The sequence below is a fragment of the Arvicola amphibius genome, chromosome 10, assembly GCF_903992535.2.
Source record: "Arvicola amphibius chromosome 10, mArvAmp1.2, whole genome shotgun sequence".
Taxonomy (NCBI): Eukaryota; Metazoa; Chordata; class Mammalia; order Rodentia; family Cricetidae; genus Arvicola; species Arvicola amphibius.
The window spans coordinates 25,990,720-26,013,795 of NC_052056.1; the positions used below are offsets into that span (position 1 = coordinate 25,990,720).

Below are 23,076 nucleotides of genomic sequence, written 5' to 3' on the forward strand. Positions count from 1 at the left end.
AGGACAAACATTCGTAGATAAGATATTAAATTACAATAGAAAATTACCAAGAGCTATACAACTCTCTACAAATGGAAAAAGTGTTCTAAATACAGAATATTTCTGGCTGTCCCATATAGCCAGGTTTCATTATCATGGATGATTATATAATGTAAGCTAAAGAATTCACTGCTTTTCAATAGCTTGAAAGAGGAGAAAAGCAACAACAACAACAAAGTGTCCGAAGTTCTGACTTACGTTTCGTCTAGAAATACAGTCTGTCTATACCATCATTATCTACGTACTGATAAATTCAGCTATCTAAAGAAGCAATAGCAATTATTTGGAACTTTAAAAGAAAAATAACATATTTTTGCCTGTAAATCAGAAACCTTATAATCAAAACCAGTTTGTACTATGCTCAAAAGAAAAACCCCAAAATAACAAAACTCTATCATGTTTTTGAACTAAAAGCTAATTTCATTTTGACTATAAAGAAATGCTTTATCCCTGACTGGAAAAGTGACTCAATGGGAAAGAGTTTTCTGTGCAAGTGTAAGATCTGAGATCTTCCTGCCAGTATCTATTAAAATCCTGAGTGAAATAGCACCTATCTGTAGTTCCAATGATGGTAAAGCAGAGACAGTTAGAATCCAGGGGCTAACCTTGGCCTTAACACACTGTTGCATCAATGAACTAACTAGCATCTTTTAAAAAATTCAATTCATTATCTGTAATATTAAATGTTTAAAACTATTTTATGATATTTAACATGGATTTGTAATAGATACACTTTTGAGAAGAATAGTTAAATAAGTGCATGTGTAGGTGGAGACTGTTCTTTTGTTCTTGGCTGTCCAGACACAGAAACTATATTAATTACAGCACTGGTTGGACAACAGCTTAGGCATATTTCTGGCAAACTCTAATCTTAAATTAACACATTTCTATTAATTTATATCATCATGAGGTTGTGGCCTACAGGATAAAGTTCCAGCATGTCCTTCTCCTTCAGCAGCTACATAGCATTTCTCTGATTCCACCCACACTCTCTCTATATCTCTTCCAGCTGACTATATTCTACTCTGTTACAGACTGAAGTAGCTTATTTATTAACAAATGGTAATAAAACATATTCATACCATAGAGAAGAGAATCCCACATCAACCATGTAAATGTGAAGCAATTATTTCTCAATAAAATAACTGATTTGCATGAGCCTTGGGATTAAAGATATCATTCATAATTCTTAGATGATGGGGATAAATAACCAACAGTATATTAAAGACATGACAGACTTAAAGAATTTCATTATCAGCATCAATGGTTAGTTTTTTTTAGTAATTATACTTAAGCACAAAATATTAAAAATACTAGACAAAATCATGTCTTTTTGAGTATGTAGGGCAAGAATACACACTTTGACCATAACATTCTACTTTAAAGTCAATAAACATTAAAATACTTAAAATGTTACAACTCATCACTGTATCTGTGGTACTGTAAGTATCATCTTGCTAATATGTGAAGGACCAGAAATATATTAACTTTCATGTTTAACTTCCCAGAATATCACTATTTGGATCTCTACTGGTGTGTGAGGAAGCTAGATGAGCTGAGGCTGAAATGGTTTTAGGTAAACCACAGTGAAGAATTGTGCAGATTTGAATACATGTGTGGGAGCAGGAGTGCACATAGCCACCATCATTACTTATAACTTATGGCACACAGCCCATGATGACATCAGACTCATTTATGGAGTCTATGTTTTAATATGTCTCACATGTATATTTTAAAAGTTAACCACACAGATAAATATGAACACACACTTGTGAGTCTTATAAAATATTTCCATGGGTATATGACAATTGATACGGTAATGTCAATTTTAAACCCATGATATCTTAATAGACAAACGTGGTAAAAATACATCTGTGAAATGAGCAATGATGTTACTTCTGAAAATTGCATTTTTGTCACTTATATTGAAAATTCAAATTCTAGCTACAACTGGCAAACAGATAATTTACAAAATTTAAATCAGTCAAAATTCTGACATATTTTAAAACCAGCCTCTCATGCTATAATTATTTTTCAATTTTATTTAATATTCATGAGTTTTATTTAGACTATTAGATTATCGTGAGATCTTAATTCCAACATAACATTCTTCTGTATATTCTTTAGGTACATTAACTGAGACAGCCCACAGACAAGAATTATTATAAATCTTTAGACAAAATCATTTAGCTCATAGAACAATATATATATATATATATATACATATATATATATATTCATTCCCTTAAATTATACATAATATGTCTATGATGTGAGACTCTGAACATGCAATTGTAAACCAGTAAGGTATGGGTAACATGGATACTATACCCTCTACAACTCAAGGAGGAACATGAACAATAGCTTATAAAGTAAGCTGTGGAAACCAAAATTTACTGTTTTATAGGAACATTGAATCCAAATCCCCTTTTCCCTCTAATAACATAAATGGTGGGCTTCATCTTTGAAATCAATATATGAAGCTGAAGTAACCATAGCTTTAATAAAAATTTGAATATATTATTTGTTTTAAAAGTTATTATATATCTTTAAGTATATTTGAAACTAGTTAAGTTATTCCAACTTTTTTTCCTATTTCTTTAAATAGAATGACAATCTTGTCTTGTTTCTGATTTCACTGGGATCACGTTGAGTTTCTCTCCATTTAGTTTGATCTTGGCTGTTGGCTTGTTGTATATTGCATTTATTATATTTTGGTATGTTATTTGTATCTTTGTTCTCTCCAAGACCTTTATGATGAAGAGATGTTGTATTTTTCAAGGGCCTTTTCTGCATCTAATGAGATGATCATATGGGTTTTTTTCTAGTCTGTTTATATGGTGAATTACATTGACAGATTTTTGTATATGTAACCACCCCTTTATTTCTGGGCGAAATCAGGAACAAGACAAGGTTGCCATGCTATTTAAAGAAATAGAAAAAAAAGACATTTTGGAATAACTTAATGAGTTTCAAATATACATATATGGTGGATGATTTTTCTGATGTGTTCTTGGATTCAGTTAGCCTGTATTTTATTGAGTACTTTTGCATCAATGTTCATGAGTTAGACTGGTCTGTAATTCTCTTTTTTAGTAATGTTTTTGTATACTTGGGAATAAGGGTAATTCTAGGCTCATAAAAATTTTTTGCAATGCTCCTTCTGTTTCTATTGTGTGGAACAATTTGAAAAGTATTGGTATTAGTTCTTTGATAACCTTGTAGAATTCTGAGCTGAAACCATACTGGGCTTTTTGTGGTAGGAGAATTTTGAAGACTGTTTCTATTTCTTTAGCAGTTATAGGTCTATTTAATTGTCCAAAAAATTGTCCATTTCCTTTAAATTTTTCAATTTTGTGGAGTACAGGTTTTTTGAAATATGACCTGATAATTCTCGGGATTTCCTTCATGTCTGTTGTTCTGTCTCCCTTTTCATTTCAACTCATAGAAGAGAAAGTGGGAAGTATACCTGAAAGCATTGGCACAGGAGATCACTTCTTAAAAATAACCCCAGTAGCACAGACACTGAGAGAAACAATTAATAAATGGGACCTCCTGAAATTAAAATGCTTCTGTAAATCAAAGGATATGGTCAACAAGATAAGATGCAGCCTAAAGAATGGGAGAAAATCTTCACCAACCCCACATCAGACAGAGGTCTGATTTCCAAAATATACAAAGAACTCAATAAATTTGTCATGAAAGAACGAATAATCCAATAAAAAAATGGAGTACAGACCTAAACAGAGAACTCTCAACAGAGGAATCTAAAATGGTGGAAAGACACTTAAGAAAATGCTCAACATCCTTAGCCATCAGAGAAATGCAAATCAAAACATCTCTAAGATTCCATCTTATACCTGTAAAAATTGCCAAGATCAAAAACATTGATGACAACTTTCGCTGGAGAGGTTGTGGGGTAAAGGGAACACTCCTACATTTCTGGTAGGAATCAAGCTGGAATAGCTCCTTTGGATGTCAGTGTGGTGATTTCTCAGAAAATTAGGAAACAACCTATCTCAAGACTCAGCAGTACCACTTTTGGGTACATACCCAAAGGATGCTCAATCATACCATAAGGACATGTGCTCAACTGTGTTCATAGCAGCATTGTTTGTCATAGCCAGAACCTGGAAACAACCTAAGTGCCCCTCAACCAAAATGTATAAGGAAAATGTGATACATTTACACAATGGAGTACTACACAGTTGAAAAAATAATGGCATATTGAAATTTGCAGACAAATAGATGAATCTAGAAAACTTCATATTGAGTGAAGTACCCAGGCTGAGAAAGAGAAATATAATATGTACTCACTCATTAGTGGCTTTCAGACATAAATAAAAGAAAAACTAGACTACAATTTGCAATCCCAGAACATAGACAACAAAGAGAATCATAAGAGAGACATACATGGATCTAGACTTCATGGGAAGTAGAAAAAGATCACCTGAGTAAATGAAAGCTTGGGGACCATGGGAGAGGGTAGAAGGGGAGGTGAGAGGAGTAGAGTGAAGAAAAATATATAGCTCAATAAAAACTATTTAAAAAATAAAATAAATAAATAGTCCCCCTCCAGGACAGGCTCTAGAAACTACAGGGAAACCCTGTCTCGAAAAACCAAAAAAAAAAAACAAAACAAAACAAAACAAAACAAAACAAAAATTGTCAAGAATACTTTTCTAATGCACAGCTACAACTGGTATGGTGTGTGATTTTTCATAATGCTATTTTATAAAACCAGTCTTCTAATTCTATTGGTTTTATTTTTCTATGAAGAGATTAGAGGGTTTTTTGTTTGTTTGTTTTTTGATGTGGGATTTCCCCTCTGTATGCTGTTAAAGTTAAAACCTTCCTTTTCATTTAAACAGAATAGGGGAGGTGATGTGAGATTTCCCCTCTGTATTATGTGAATACCCTTGGTGAGTAAAGAAACTGCCTTGGCCTGTTGATAGGGCAGAACAGAGATAGGCAGAGAAAACCAAACTGAATGATGGGAGGAAGGAGACAGTGTTATGGAGAAGCCATGGATCTGCTGCTGGAGACAGATGTGCTGAAACTTTGCTGGTAGGCTACAACCTCATGGTGATGCACAGATTAATGGAGATGGGTTAAATTAAGAAGTAAGAGTTACTCATTAAGAAGCTAGGGCTAATGGGCCAAGTAGTGATTTAAATAATACAGTTTCTGTGTGTTTATTTCAAGGCTGAGCAGCTGGGAACCAACAAGCGGCATTTGCACAAATAATTTTATTCCATTCAGAAAAATTTGGATGTAATGTATTTCACAATATATATGGCTATCAAAATATTTACTTTAGATGAGATTTTTTTCCCTAACAGCAAATCGTTTTACTTTTGGTGGAATGAATATTGGTTGGGTTCAGTGCATAACCTTATATTGTTTTGTTCTTACAGAAAAATCTCTAACTACATTTTCCTTATTTTTTTCCCACCAATTTTTCTGCTTTTGTTTTGTGGTTACCATGACATTTGGAAAAAAAAAACTTATCAAATAATTCAAGTGTAAGCACAGAAGCCAAAATACTTACCCCATAAATTATGGGATATTCAGGAAATAAAGTGACTGCAACACACAGATCGCCCATGTAAATGAAATTAATACTGTTAAATGGTGATATTACTCAAAGCAATTAATAGCCATGATGTGATACCTATCAATATCCTATGACATTAGTCATAGAAAAATAAAGGAAAATTCTAAAATGTATATGAAACCATAGATTATCTGGAACACACAACATCAATTTAAAAAAGAAAAAAGTTGAAACCATCCTACTATCAGGTTCCAAAGTTCAATTTAAAGCTATAGAGATCATTATAGCATGTTAATAACACATATATTATATATACCAAAGAGTCACATAAGAGAGCATGGGAACAAACTACTTAGTCTACAAATCATTGACAATGGTACCAGGAGTACTCAGTAGAGAAGAATTTATCTATTCTACAATTTGTGGTGGAGAAATTGGATCTCCTTGTGGAGGAGAATGGAAAAATGTGCTCAACATCACCAATTATTGGAGAAATAGTAAGCAAAGGTTAGGTACATTACAACACATGTGTTAGGATTGCTATTACCAAAAGTGCAAGGATGACATCTGGCAAGGATGTAAAGTAAAGTGGTGCCATTATAAGTTCTTACAGACACTGTGGAAAATAGAATAAAAACCCACAACCATAATTCACAATCCATTCATAGGGATATAACCAAAGAAAATTAAATAAGCAGTTTGAACAATGTGTAGATGTCAAGCCCCTGCAGAGCTGTCTAAAATAGTTAAGAAAAGGAAACAACTTCAATGTCCAAAATTGAATGGATTCAGTGTTTATCTGTAATTGAATATTTGACAAAAAGAAATGGTTTGCAGTCCCAGGAGATAGTCTACTAAGGGAAATGAGGAAGCCATGGCAAAGCAAATATTACACAATAACACTTACATGGAGAATCTAAACACATTGAATTATTAAGAGAGGTGAACAGTGATTGCTGTGGGCTGTAGGGCAAATGTGAGATGTGGAAAAATGGAAGGCTTTTGGTCAAGAAACTCTGGAGAGTGAATGCAAAGCATAATAACTTTGGTTACTAATAGAGTAGAAAGTAAAACTAACTGTGAGCCTTCCTTATAGGTATTCTCACCACACTTATGAACACATAGGCAGTAAGTAATTCTCTGAGGTGGAGACTACATAGGGTGCCTGAGGTAAGAATTTACAAACATCTGTGTACCAAGATAGAAATAATCTATACAATCTTAATTTATGAGTTATGCTTTAGTAAAGATATAAATATTCTGCATTCATATTGAGCTATGATTTTGAATGTTGCAAACTAGGATAGTATAAGATAGCCACCCATCCCCCATAAAAAAATTTAGTCAGAGGTGCTATTAACTTTTTCAAAGAGGGGACGAGAACACAAGTAAAAAGAGCATTCTAACTAGTGAGGTATGCTTTATGCACACTGACATTATTTCTAAAAGGCAAGAAAAAGATGGTTTGTCATCCAAATCTCAAACTGTGCTGACGTAGAGAAACTTGATTAAATTTCATATATTCACTTACCAGGACTTTGACCTTTCAGAAGTTATGAATCTTTCTGATCCTCATATGTAGATTAAGGATAAGAGCACTAGACCAGACCAGCCTTACTGACATAATGTGAGGATAGCATGGGCCAATGTAAATGGAAGGCTATGAAGTGCTATGGAAATTCGACTTCTGACACTAATTTTAAAATAAGCACAGAGACTTCCTCACCAAAGCAATTCTGTTTGATCTGAATAGTCTGCAAAGTTCATCTTTGAATTCTATGTTTAAAAAACCAGAGTCCATGTTTCCCATTATCCCTAACACTCATTCTTCATCACCCACCTGTACATATTTTAGTTACAGAGCAGAGGTCAAGGATTCTGGCCAAATAGGGGATGCTATCATAGTGTGGACTGTGGAGTTTAAGAGGACCTACCATTTCTTCAGGGCAAGGATGGCAGAAGAGAGAAATAATGATGAGAACTGATGGGTAGGAGGGGTTATTTCACAAAGAAATTGTGGGAGGGAAGTAAAAAAAAACATTAAAATATTCCTACAAAATAGAGAAAGACAGGTGATAAGAAGCAAAGCTGGGAAAATAGTACAGGAATAAGGCAGGGACTTAGCAAGGAGCAGACAATGTTTAGTTACAGTACTCTAAAGGAGTGAAAGGAATTATTATGTTTTAATGAGCTGGGGAATTAGACATGGAAAAAATAATTTGGAAAAGAGAGCTCAGACCATAGTGAGGAAGACTATCTGCTGAGTCCAAGTATTCTAATAAGTATAATACAATATAACATAATATGATAAAATGTAATAAAACAATACCACTCCCAGGACTTCTCCACACATCAGCCTACCACTCTGATACCAAGACAGTGAAAACAATGAAAATACAACAATCTACTTCCTCACTACAAATAAATGGCAGAGATGAACGTGAACCCCCAGAAAGTAATATTGTAGACACTATTCTAGCAGAGAACAAATTTATGCATTTATAGATAACAAAATCACACAATATCTACTTCATCTGGAGGGTGCAACAGTTACATGAGCCTTGGGGAGACAAAAAGATCAGACTTCATTTTCTGTTGGGCATGTACTGCTGGGCATGTGACCCATCTCTAAGAGGAGTTTGTTTCCCCAGTGAAGTTTCCTATTAGAAGCTGGTGAAACCACCTCCTTCAATTAATGATAATATATCATCAGGTGAATATGCATTGTTTTTAAAGGTTATAATATTTCCTAAATTCATTTTCATCCTAAAAAGCATAAAATGGATGACAGGAATCTGAGCTGTTGTCTAAGAATTTCCTAAGTCAGGAGATACTTAATGAATTAGAGACATACAAGTAATACTACAGAAATGCTCTTGAGTATTTCACAGCACTACAATAGATATTTGGAACAAAACTACCCCTCCTTTCCTCATCACCACACTGCAAAACAATACAAAAGTTGTGGAGAGATAGCTCAGAGGTTAAGAGCACTGCCTGTTACTTCCAGAGGTACTGAGTTCAATTCCCAGAAACCACATGGTGGCTCACAACCATCTATAATGAGATCTGGTGCCCTCTTCCGGCATCGAGGCATACATGCAGATAGAACACTGTATACATAATAAATAAATAAAATCTAAAATAAGGTTGTGTTTATGCACACACAGTAAAGGGCTGCTTATGTATTAGTGCCTATAATCATATATGTATTAGGCCAATCTAAAAATAAGATAGTAACTATATTTTGATCATCAAAATAAAAGAGAAAAAATGGGTACAGATGCTCTATATCCCTGTTAAACATTTCAGAAGGCACCCTTTTCAATGTTTTTTTTTTTGTTTTTCCAAAATTCTATAACCAAAACACCAAAAAGGCGAATCTAGACTCTATTTCTTTAATTCAAAAATTATCCCTCACATGAACAGTACCCTCTTGACACAATGTGGTATGTAATTAATTTTACAGTAATTACTTTGCCTTTATTTGTTTCATAAAGTCCTGATTCTGTGTAACAGTGTTATATAATCACACTTCAGAACCTTCTCTAAACCAAGCAACACAGCAAAGCCCTGCCTTCAGCAATCACACTCCAGTGAGTCATCCAAATGACATTATTTGCTCATTAGAAAACCTGGATACTGGTTGCAAATGTCATACTCTGAATTTACATTCTAAAAGGCACATCTTGCAGCAGTTTAATAAAAATATTTTTAAGATCTCAAGTCAAATCCAACTATTTACTCATCTGTTCCCTTAGTTTTAACTATTTTTGGCCTGCGTTCAGATACTTCTCATGAGCCATGTTTATGATGGCTTCTTTTAGCATCTGATCTTGTGACAGCTGAAATGCCATGTGGAAAAAAGGATGCTATTTTCACGATCATGCCCACCTTTTAAAGCCAGTGACTGTTCCGTTGAGTATTCTTTCAGACTGATATTCATTTTTAAAGACAGAGGCATATGCCTTACAAATAACATTTGAGGTTGTAAGTTTGCATGTACCATTATACAGTAAACTTGGATACAGTAGAAGGGTTTACATATAAAGCTGTGTGCATCTACATTCCACTCCAGAATACAGAAAACAAGAACAAGAGAAGAAGATGACCTGAAAACCTATGTTTTACTTTAAAAGAATAGTTTTTCCTTTTTGTAGACATTGGTTACAGAGGAAACAAAGAAAAATTCCTAAGGAAGAATATGGGGCAGGTTACTGGGAGGTGGGAAAAGAGATCAGGTGAATGGGAAAATGTGCATATTGCCACAAATTTTTGTACAATTTTCTAATGCAACTCATTTTCTCTAAAATTGTATCAAAACAATTTTTAACATTATAGAGATGATAATCACTAATCTCACCATTGCTATCATGTCAAAACACATGTAGGAAATACAAAAATAAAGGAAAATGTGCTACAAGATTACTAGAAGGGCACTGACTTTATAATAAACACAGTGCTTGATTTTACCAGCCCCATGCTGGAGAAAAAGACTCAGGTCCTCAGAGGCTTGCCTACTGGCCTGTTACATGAGGCGAATACATTTCTCCTTCTAGGATGCACAAGGATATAAAAGTAAATATGTAAAAGAAAAGCAGAAGGCCTTCAGAAGTTGGAGCTCAAAATACAACTTGCCCCTACATTACCTAAAAAAGGGGAACTACCATTTGTATTCTGGCTTACAAATAACAGGTTTTCTTTAAGGGCCTCACAGGTTTTAATTTTGATTTAGAGCTCACCATATACTATTCTGGGTGAAGAAATGAAACAGGGATACATTAAATATAAAGGATACTGTGTTTCCTTTTTGCAGATGAACAATGTGAAACCACAAGATAAGATAATATGCTGGAAAATAACTTCTAGCTTCCTAACCATGCAATGTGAAACCTGCTTGTTGACCAAGTACATTGAGGTCTGTGCTATGCATCACCACATTGCCATTATCCACTATACTGAAGAACCCTGGGATTGATATACTGAAATAGTATATGATGCAAGAGTGTAGGGAAAGGCTTTCTGTTATTGGTTTTGTGTTGTATTGTGGAGCGGGCCTGTTTTTTGTCCTGCCGCCTGGTTAGCTTAACCCAAAATAATCACACGGAGATCTGTATTAATTAAATTGCTGCCTGGCCCATTATCTCCAGCCCCTTATTGCCTAACTCTCACATATTAGTTTAACCCATCTCCATTAATGCATATTGCCACTTTACTGTGGCTTATCGGCATGAGTCTAACCAGTGTTTGTCTCAGAGAGGAGAACCATGGTGACTGCCACACTGCCTTCTTCCTCCCAGAATCCTGTTCTGTCTTGCCCGCCTGCCTGAGTTTGCCCTATCAACTAGGCCAAGGCAGTCTCTTTATTTAACCAATGAGAGTAACACATAGACAGAAGATCCTCCTATACCATTTTTGCTATTCTCCTAGACATAGGCACTAACTTATTTAAAAACCTATTGTATTGATACAAATAAGCCCTATTTTCCAAATTTTGTATTATTTTGACAGATAGCTAAAAGCATACATACTTAAAGTTTTCTCCTCCCCTGCCTGCCCCCAAAATAGCTCCCTTTACAAACCTCTGGGAGACACCCACCATGAGTTCTCCAGAGATATGAGTCAGGTTGATGCCTTGCCATTTGATATAGAAGACAAAAGACACACAGGTTTAAGATTGACATTGCTTGAGAATTCAACCATGTTATCTACAACATACTTGTACTTCATAATGACAGAAGAAATTCAAATGACTTTTGAAGAAACTTGAGATTTTTCTGGTATTATATTCAGTTTCTTAGGAATTCAGAATCTGAATAATTTCTTTACTTGATAAAGGCAACCAGTCTTGACACTGAGGAATCTTCATAGCAACTATCTCCATTTCAAATACACGCTAGAAAAACCAATAATCATATAACATTTTAATAAAGTTTGAAATATAATAACACAATCTTAATTTATTCATATTTCTGTATCTAAAGTCATTCTGCAATAGTAAGAAAGAGTAAGTATAAAAGATTAAAGGCCAAAAAATGAGACTTGAATGATGTTGTAGATTATAAAAAGAATGTTAAGCTTGGAACAACAAAATTTGCAAGAAGATATCTCGATTTTGCCTAAGGAATATGGTAGACTCTTAAGGAATTAGCAATGGAGAACCACACACTGCAGAGTTCCTTTATCAAATCTCTCAAAAGATTAGAGGGCAAAAACTAATAACCACTGTGCTTTCTCATGCTAATATGTGGAATTTTGAGTTGAAATTATTACCTGAATAAAGAAAAGAGACAAGATATTATACTAGGGCATCTAAAGAAAAGCACAAGACTTTGAATGAGCATATAACAGGAGCAGAAGGTGTGGTATGGTTGCTGTTGGTAGAGAAGGGGCATTCTACGTCTACTCATGAAACAGGTTTAGCTTGGAAATGCAGGAATGTGTCAACTGATCTTTCCTTGCCAGCCTACGTCTGAAAAACTGTGCTGCTAGATGTGGCACCTTCACTTGGATGGAAGTAGAATTTCCTTTTTTAAAGGACAAAGAAGAAAAAGAAGGAAGGAAAGAATGGAAAAGAAAAGGAAAGAACAGAAGATGGATGGAACTCCAAGCATTTGGTCTAAAAACAGGAAGGCTAGAGAGAGGTAGTTTAAAAGACACTGTCTTTAATAACTAAGAACTTCCATGTTTATCTTGTGAATCACATTTTTAGAATATAAAACTGTTTCATTAGCAGTCACTTTATTAACAGGGAGGAAATGGTAGGCATAGAATGGGTAGGCAGATCACAACTTCACAAAACCAAGATGACAGTATGGTTTTAGTCTCCGAGTTAAGGTCAATTGCTTCTTAAAGGTGGGTAATCATGAGGGGTGGGGCAAGTGTATCGTGGAAGCACTTCCTTAATCCTTTGTCTCAGAAAAGAATCTACATTATAGTAAAATACACTAAATCAGCAGGTTTTTAAATATTTTTAAGTGTATAAAGAGACATCTTAAGCCACTAAGTAAAATATCTAGTGGCAGGAATGTGTTACATCATGTAGAGTCATTGGCCAAAGCAGTCCCATAGGTTCTGCAAAACTTCACCAAAGCTCCCCATAACATGAATAAAACCCATTGCTAAAGACACACTTACTATGCCCAACTAGAATCTTTACAGAAAGTATTTTACATGCTACTGGAGGAGAAAAGTAATCATCACTATCACACAGGTACAAACCTCATGGCCTACAATTACAATCTGCCTGTAAAATTGTGGCACCAATGTTGTGAAGAAACCACTAACCACTTTTTGATTGCATTTAAAGCTCATACCTTGAAATGAAACCAATACCCAAGACTAGATAGGCAATAGGCCTAAGGAAAACACCCATGACTCTTATTCTGCTAAAGTGACATAGCAATAAAATGACTCCTAATAAGGTATTGCTATACCAACAGGCCAGAACATTGCTCAACCATCATCAGATAAAGTTCTTGCAGTACACGGAAATTAACAATGTGCCGAGAATGAGAGACTTTGGAGTACTAAGCCCTAAGTGAGATAGACGTCTTTATCAAACCCCTCCTCTAAAAGCACAAGGACCTCCTATGCAGAAGAGGACAGAAAAAGACTGTAAGTGCCAGAGATGGCGAATGCCTCCAAGGAAATACAGTCCTCTAGTCAAAGAGGATGGATGAGCATAAACTCACAGAGACTGTCATAAAACATACAAGTCCCATACAGTTCAAAACAGACTATCACCACGACCACCACCACTCTGCAATGAGAAGGAGAGGCAGACACAAACTCCATGCTCACCAAGGAGATACAGTGTTACCTTCTGGAGAAGGGAAAATCAGTTCTCTCTAGTGTATCACTGGCTGCATCAACCACACTCCAGGGCAGGCCTCATGGCTAGGAGCAGTTGGTCAAAATAAAATGGAACCCATGTGATTTTTTTTTTTGTGGAATTTTTTTGCTTTGTTTGGATATTCCTATCTTATTAGTTTTCTTGTTTAGTTTGTCTATTTTGTTTTTTTGTTTACTGAGCGAGTATATACAATTAGGAGGATAGGGATTTGGGGGGGTAGGATCTGGGATAAATTGAAGGAAGGGACGTATATGATCAAAATATATTACATAAAAATTTTAAAATAAAAATTAATAAAATGAAACTTTTTACTTCCCCTTACAGGTTCTGAGACCTTTCACTTCAGGGAGAGTTACATGTGCTGACTGTTAATCTCTCTCCATCACCTTACTTCAAGCCTACCTATGTTTTAGGTATTCCGCACTATTCCATGGTTAACCTGGGACTGCAGTCTTCTTTTCTTGTAATCTTTTATAGACTCAGATGTGAAATCTTGCTCTAGTACATACATTCTTGCCAAGTGACTTTCTAGTTCAAAAGCCTTCAACCATGTACCATAAACTCCAGGAAAAAGGCTGAAACTAATTAATGTACATCTTCAAATCCTCTATTACATGATCTCAATTGGTGCTGTCAGCTTTATTACAGTCACCATTCCTTAATCTTTTGTACTACCCATTATTTAAGGATGGTCTATTCTTCCAGCTATGGAATGGCCTTCCTCATTTTACTATACCATATCAATGCTAATTCCCAAGCTGTAGGCTCATCATTCTTTACCTCTCTACCCTTTCTTTGTCGTGTTTCCCCATGGAACACATTCGCTTCTCTCCCACTCGTTACCTTATAGCTTACAGAATACTTTGGTTTTATACATATATGCTCCAGTAAGGGTCGGGCAGCATACCAAAAGTATATAAGAAGGGACTAAATCAGAGGCCAAGATATCTGTAGACATAAGTAAGCAGCAAACATCAGAAACATTCTCCTTGCTCTTTCTCTTGCTCAACCCCTTCCTGCCCCACCTATTTCCCTGTCAATTCTGATAAACAAAAGTGAGCCATGTCCTAAATTTAAGAAGAGACAGAGAAAGGAGGACTGTTGAGTTATATACACTTTCTCACTAGTCAATGATGAGGGGTAGAGATAATTATCAGAGGCAACTATGAAAGATTTTGTATAGAAAAACGAAGTGTGGATTAATTGCTTATTAGAACAAAATACCACTTTCAAAAATTTCCAGAATTGTAGTTTTCGGAGATGAAGCAAAGTTCATGAATAATTCAGTACAAATAAGATAGGCAACGTTAACTACCTCAAGTCCCTTACTTTTCAGGAGGAAACTGAATTTGAGATCCATGTTAGCCTTTAAAAAATGTACTTACACTATGACATACTGAATTTAAACACCCATATTCACTAGTAGAGGAAAGGATATTTCCCTGGCAGTGCCGTCCCAACTCGGTAGTCGGTATAGCTCTTGCTCGGGTGGAAGTTGAAAATAAAGAGGAGTCCTGCTCTCTCAAAGGTGATGGTCTTATTCCCTTCGTGTTTTTCGCTCACATAGGCCTGCAAGAATGAACACATTACATTTAAATCACTCTGAGATGCTGCTGCAAGGAAACCATTTCCAAAAGGCTCATTTTATTCTTAATATGTGCTGTTCATTATTATTACAAAATGAAATCCCTGATCTCTATACTTTTGCATGTCACAATTTGCCAAATAATATCAAAAAACAGCTTAAAGACTATAAGAATGCCACTGTTCCACCGTGCGAGCACACCTAGAGGATCAGTGTTGTGGATAAGTCTGAAGTAAAAGCCAAACCGAAACAAACAAACAAACATGGCATTTCCAGTATATACTATTTGTGTATATTAGGCTTAAGTGTATTTTCCTAAGACTCTGCTTTAGTACCCAGATTAATGAGGTAACAGAAATAAAATTATTTTTCAAATTTACTATAAGGTTATATCCAGCTTCAAAATTATAGTTATTCTAAAAATCATACATTTTTACATAACTCTGCAGAGACTCAACGGCAACCCAAAGTCCACTGCAATATGCCAGGGATATTTCTTAATAATATGAAAAGGTCTAAAAATAAATTACATCTGCACTCTCCCTGATTTCTGTTTACAGCTAGCTTGGAGAGCCTTTGCATCTTCGGCTCCACTTTGCCCCAACTCTAGTGTTGGAGATTTATTGCCATGTTTATCAGCATCATCTCTCCTGGTAATTTAGCAGGGAGAACTACAGCTCCAGAGTAAACAGTGTGCCTTTTGGTATTCAACTTTGTTCCTCCTGAAAAAAGGAGCATCATTTTGCTCTTTCTTCTGGAAATGGCATCTCTAATAAACATGAGCAGGGCTGCATATCAGGGAACCAGTCTTACTGAATATACAAATACCTTTGTTCAGTCACTAAACAAGCAAACCATAGACACTAAGGTGAAAACACATCACCAGGAATTTCAAACAGTATCAGTAGAAAGTAAATGGATTATAACTAACACATACTATATGCTAATTTTTGCAAGAGGAAACTAAAAGCCTGTATAAAATTTGCACCTGTTAATTACATTTTCTCAAACATACTGAAAACTGAGTCTTTAATTCCAAAGAGAGTTCAGACTCATGCAAAATACAGCACAGCACGCAGGTATAAACGGCATCTATTGGAATGACAAGCTAGAGACCAGTTAAGAAGGGGAAACAGGAATAAAAAAAAAAATCTAGGTGTTGTCAAAGTCGTTTTTTTATGACAGCATAATTATTTACACAAAGGAAAACCAGTCAAAACAATTAAGATGTTGCTGCAGCAATTTCCAAAATGGGTTTCATGCAGAGTGTCTGCCATTTATTTTTAACCAACTGAAATGAAAATTATTAAATTTAAACAACAACAACAACCAACTAACCAGGAAGCTAAGCAGGGCAGTATGCTTACCATTTTCATTATCTATTGGAGAGACTCCTGTGACATGTTTTGACAACTCCAGTACATTACAGGGCACTACACACTGAATAATGAAGCGCCGCTCAGAAGGTCTGCATGCAGATTTAAAACGCTTGCCATTCTAGGCATGCCCAGCACTGGTGACTAAAACATCACATTCAGAGTAAAGAGCTTACCTGTGGAGCTGAAAGCCAACCACATCTTTCCTCCAATCTATTCATATCTCTGTCAAAGTTATTTAGGAACTTATAGCGAAGAAGGTCGTCATCAGTTAAATGAAACTGCCTTCTGGCATAATGGTAACTCTCATTATTCCCTTTCCTTGGGAAGTCTAACCACTCAGGATGGCCAAATTCATTACCTGTATTCAAACAAACAGGAAGGTTTGAAAGTTTAAAAATGAGGTAGAAACAGTAGCATTTATTACTAAGAGAACTCCATAATTACCTATTTTCAAAGTTATTTAAAAATCAATTTAGAGTCTAATTTACTAGAGCGGCATCTTGTGGACAACGTAGGTGTCTTCTTTACAAACAGAAAGTTCCAGGCCTCGGGAGAAGTACTCACGGACTAAGAGTGCCTGCTGTGCAGTCGTGAGTTTGTGAGTTCAAATCTCTCACATCTACACAAAAAAGCCAAGCATGGCTGCATATGCTATAACCCTGGCATCACCGGGTGAATATAGGCAGATAATTATAGCACAGTGGAAAGCCAGTGTGGCCAAATTGGAGTGCTTTTGCTTGGATGACAATCCATGACTCAAGGCAGTAAGGAAGAGGGCAAGAGAGAAAGACACTTGATTCTCTCCTTCTGCCCTCATTTGTGTACACATAGGCACAAAGAGGCATATGCTCACATGCATCACACACATACACACCATACCACAACCATACCACCACCAACATCAAAGTTAAACAAAGCAATACAAAACAGAAAATATCACATTTAGTCTCTGAAGTGCCATGCTCCATCTTCAGCTGATTAAGGATCTTCCTACCACACTACCACATGCACACATGTTACAAATGTCCTGTGTCTATCTAAGCTATCACTAGTATTATTAATTGTCCGTATTCCTTTCTCAGGTTTCCTGGTTACTTTAGACATATATCTATAATTTGGTTCATGTGTAGTGTGTACAACTGAGACACTTGGGTGGGAATTCATTTAAATATGATTTTTGTTATAATGATGAAAAGCAGAAGCCAAATGCAATTCAAAATTATCTACCATGGAATTGCATTACGTAGTAAACTTTGCCAAGAGACTGTGCAGTTTTCAATTGGCATTTTCAAGTCAAGACTCATAATAACAAAAATTTCATAAAAACTAAACTATCTGCAAGCAGTTCACTAAATTCTAATATTTCACTCTAAATGAAAATATTTCTTATGATGTGTACATAGTGCTTGAGAGCAAAGACAGGTTTCTGCCTCTGTGAACCTACACTGATTTTAAGATGCTTACTGAAGCAAGGGGCCCCTTTGTGCTACACTGAGAATCTTCCTTCAGAAAGAGTAAATGGCAGTGGAGAACTCAGCCACAAATGGGCATGTATACCATACCTTCCACCAAGGCTCAAGGACCATCTCAGAAGAGGGAACAGAAAAATCGGAACAATCAGAGGTCAGGAAGAACTGGAGAGAATCACTCTATTCTGGACATGACTAGACTACTGCGCTCGAACTTGAAATCCATGTAGGATGAAACAATTGAAATAGTATGGAGAGAGAAGCATTCATGAGCCTTTACTCTCTAGCGGAGGTAAGGAAATGCGATGGTATCCTGGGAGGGAGAACCTGTTTTTCTTTAAAGGTATGGCCTTAAGCTATAGGGAATGGCCCCATATCTAGGAATACATGTGATGCCCAAATTGGACCCATTGGTCATTTAAAATAAATTCTGGACAAATATTTAGTGTCATAACCCAAATGAGATTTTTGTATTCATCGTAATTTTCATTTAATATGTTATCAAATATAAATTCAGTTACTTAAAATACAAACTAATAGGTATATATATTTAATACAGAACATGAAATTAAATTTCTAATAGGAAAATAGAATGCCATGATATGATAAAACTCTTATTAAGTCGTTACATATTGATCTCTATTAGATTCACAGAGGCCTTTTAAAAATTCTTCCCTAGAGAGGCATCTTTTTAAATCAGAAGGACCAGAAAGCTGCACAACAACAATCACAACAAAAGTAGAAAAACTGGACCAGTGGCTACAGACAGAAAACATTGTACAGCGTGGCTGTTCATGCTATTACAGTTGTAAATGAGCTGACCTGCAGCAAATTAAGTTTAATGTAGGCAAACCCAACATCAAATTTCATTTCTTGGTTCAAAGCCATAAACACAAGTGCAAAATGAATGGAAGTAAATCACGTGAAGACTCTGAAGGTGACCTTGGAATAGCAGCCAGCCATTCTCAGGCTGAACTACGAACCCTGAAAAGAGCCTGTTAGGAGCTCTCGGCTCACACACCTAATGAAGAAAAATACTATTATTACAAAAAGTTAAAAAAATGTTCTCCTCAGTTGTGGTCTACAAATTATTTAGGAAATATGGTACTACTCGAGACAGTACAGTGAAATATGACCATCGAAATGAGCTGATAACTAAGGGCTGCTGTATATTAAAAATGATCAGAAACCTATGTATTTTTACCATGTCCAAGAAGATGGAATTTCTTTTAGTATAGACAGCTCTGTGGACTGGGAACAATTCAGTCTGCATAAGCATTTAAAATTAACAAAATGGAAAATGCTGTTCTAAATCACATATAAATACTATGTATGCATTCCATGTTATTTCTATATGCACTTTGACTAATTTGATAGGTACTCAAAACCTGGGCTCATCAGCTTCTGGATGCCTCTCTGGTATCCTATGGAACATATCCTATGTGTATTTATATATATTCCTATATATATATAAATGCAAAGGTTTGCTTTATACTTGCTAGGCATCTTAGCCTTTAATGGATTTGAGAAAGATATACTCTATTTGGATCTTTTGGAATTAGGAAAATGGATCACAAGGACGAATTTCTAAGCAACATAAAAAAGAAATTATGAAGAAGAGCAGTTTTTTTTTCTCATGGTTTATTTTTTTTTATATTTAAAAATTTCCATCTCCTTCCCTCCTCCTCCCCCCTCCCTCCGCTCCTCCTCCCCCTTCCCTCCCCTCCTTCTCCCCCTTCCCTCCCCTTCCCTCCACCCATACCTCCCCTCCCTCCCTCTCAAGGCCAAGGAGCCATCAGGGTTCCCCACTCTATGCTAAGTCCAAGGATCATGCAACCAAACCCGTCTCTCTGAATGTGGCCAACAGCGGGGGCTGACTGAGAAGCAAAGGACAATGGCGCTGGGCTCTGATTCTTCTGCATGGACGGGCTCTGTGGGAGCCTTCTCAGCTTGGTTGATCACCTTCCTGGACCTGGGGGGAGTTGGGAGGACCTTGGACTTAGCAAAGAGCAGTTTTTAAAACTGCTGGTTGTTTATCCCAACAGATTAAGAGGCTAAGAAAAGTCACATTGGAAATTCCCCTCGGACCCTGAGGCAATGACAAGGACACTTGAGAACACTACTTCTGAGTCCAGATAGGCATTACAAGTAACCAGGCACTTACCAACAAAGCATCTTGAGGCTCATTAAGTTATGATAATGATCAGTAGTGCAACATACAGAATGCTACCAAATTCAAAATGATGGGAAGAGGACAATCTTTGGGCTCTCACTTGGGACAACTTGTAAGAAAATTCACAGTTCATACCATCCATGATTCCCTGAGTTCAACAGGCTAGCCAAATTGAGTGCTTTCAGAAAAGAGAAGGCTGACATATTTGGCCAACCAACTTTCGAACACCAGGAAGCAGGTGAGTAATGCTGCTATGGTTAATGACTCTAGTAAATTCTACAAAGTTCTTTCTCTTCCTTTCCATTTCCTCTGTACACTTTCCCATTCACGTCTAGTTAATTGTGAAAAACCTCTAAGCGCAAAATTCCTATTGGGAGTCCTTTCTCTATAATTAATTTTTTTTCTGTTTGATGTAAAGGTCCAAGCTATAAATTGACAAGAAGCCAGCTGGTAGAGTGATGAAATTCAAGACAATATAACTAACAAAAAGCTCCAGCTCTGTTAGCTGAACATTTTGATTAGCAGGCTTGTGTATTTTGTTCTCTGAACTGCAATGCATACTAATTTTACCTAGGAATTAATTAAAGTCTACCATGGTCTCCATGCTGTGGATGTTATATAAGTCTGTGTTGTTCCTAAGTTTATGTATACATGAAAATAATGCACAGTTCTAATGAAATAGGGAAAAAAAGAAGCCCTTCCAATTCTATGCTTAACTGTACTGAGAACTAACTTTTAAAGAAGTCCTCTGTTTTAAATCACTTTATATTTTACACCTGTGATGAGTGTGTTCTTAACAAAGCAAAGAATGCAGGATAAAATAATTTTCCAAATCGGGAACTGATAGTTTCTGGTTTAGAAAAATTAGACTTGCAGTCACTAACCTCCCTTTCTGACACAGATGTGTATGGTTGTGTGTGCTGCCTACATCTCAAGGTTCATTTTAGTTCTATACTGGTCATGTGCAAAATTCTAATAGATGATGACATTTTTAATACTGCTTATAAGCATATGTAGCATGTCCAAGTATCACCCCTCCCTTATAGAACCTATAATCTAAAGAGGGAGAAAAGACACAAGAGAGTGTCAAAGAGACAGAAAGGATCAATGTGAGCTATTATAACAAAAAGAGTGGGGAAGAATGGAAGAATAAAAGATTCCCCTGCCTTCAACCAGACTCTGGTTTGGTAGCATTGGGGGTTAGAATAAGACTATTCTAACACTCAACTTATATAAGCAAAGGAAGGCAGTCAGTCTTCATAAGTAATCTCAGAATTGTAGAAAATTACTTTTGTTATGAAGGAGCCCACATCTCTGTGTACCAGGCCCAGGAATGGCCTGGGAAAACATAAAGTAACAGACTTCTGGGGTGTACTGTATATGGGCTTGGAAGGATCCATGTATCCCGGTGGTGGACTTGGATATAATAAGGCACAAACTGAGAAACTCAGTTTCTTGTAGAGAAGACAAACACCTGGGATAGAAATGCAATACCCAGAGTGTCAGAAGGAAAGCCAGAGCAAGTGGGAAATGGATGGCTGAATGCAGGGAAGAAGGACATCCCAGGGGAAAAGATGTCAGCCATGCAAGCAGTACAGCAGCCATACAAGTGGAGCTAAATCTCATGTACAAGAGTAATTTAGTAACATCAGAAGACATGGATGAATGGAAAGGACGTTGATATATCTGAGAATACATCTGAATTACTGACAAGTGAATCAAGAAAATACCTGTGCTAAGCTTTCTATTTTCTTTATTTCAAGATATGCTGACAGGGAGAATTTAAATAAGTACCTGACCGAGAAGGCCATTCCCAATGATGGCCAGGAATTCATGTTCACATGCTCTCTATTTTACACATTAGAATAAAAAAAGAGACTAGTACACACTATTTAGTGTTCTCAAGAATGCTATGAAAAATATAAAAACTAATTGCATAACAGATGAAAAATTCTAGCTCTTCATCCTCTTAATTACAAGGCATGGTGATGTTTGTTCTCTTGCACCATATAAGGGCAGAGTAGCGACACATCTCCATGACAGTGATGCTAGTGGAGGTGTTAAGGCCCAGTGGTGCAGTGATGGATGCCAGGCATATGGTAGCAAGGCAGTTCCATTCTGTTTCTCTGTCCCAGTTCTTACTGTCTACTCCTGACCAGTTATGCATAAGAAGAATGGAAAGGATTGTTGAGTGATCTGTGGCCATTTGGAAGACCATTTTTAATTCAAACTATTTGCGGGTTTGCTCAAATCCATGAGTGAGGTACATGCCAGTAGACAAAGTAAATGCTCAGGTTAAGTGCCTGGGTCTGAAGGTTGTCAAATCAAAATGAGCTAACAAAACAGCAAAAACTTTACCATCAGTGCCTGCTCATGAGTACAAAATGAGATTATACTACGTACAGATGCAGCAGAATGAACATAGACATGCCGACATGCTTACAAACAAGTAGTTGTTGAAATGCTAAACATATAACTATTAATAGTGAAGAGTAATTATATAATTTCTAATACCTTTACTTACCAAATGGAAAACAATTCTATTACAAGAAAAGTATGGTATTTAAAATTATTAAAATATTAAAAATTGAATAATTTTAATAATATTAAAATATTACAAGCAATTGTAATATTCCAAGTGCCTCCTACATACATATGTGCTACAATAGCATTTACCTGAAATCTAACAAAAATTATTCAATACAGAAACCATTCCCATTTTCAAATATTTCAGAAAAGTAATTAATGTTACTTTCCAAAGCCATTCAAGCATAAAGCATCCAGGCTAGTATTCAGATTTGATGTCTGTGTTCTAGCCATTGTATTCAGCCCCAGTTCTTGTTTCAAACAATATGAATATAAAGCCTCTATGACTGTGCAGTGTTAGGAAAGACAGGGGACAAGAGCTGTAAATAAAGCATATTTTGAATAAAGCATATTTATTACTGACTTGTGCTTCCTTTGTATTTTGCATGTTATACTATTGTTGCTGTTAATATTCTACGTTACAGCTGGTTAG

General features: G+C 36.1%; 1 protein-coding gene across 1 annotated transcript in view; it reads right to left on the reverse strand.

The window, feature by feature from the left end:
• Positions 1-23,076, reverse strand: part of Gbe1 (1,4-alpha-glucan branching enzyme 1) — a 248,144-nt gene that overhangs the window by 16,055 nt on the left and 209,013 nt on the right. Inside the window, exons 13-14 of the mRNA XM_038345354.2 lie at positions 16,589-16,773; positions 14,890-15,020 (exon numbers count right to left, since the gene is read on the reverse strand). Coding sequence (XP_038201282.1) covers positions 14,890-15,020; positions 16,589-16,773 — 316 coding nt within the window. The remainder of the gene's footprint in view (positions 1-14,889; positions 15,021-16,588; positions 16,774-23,076) is intronic.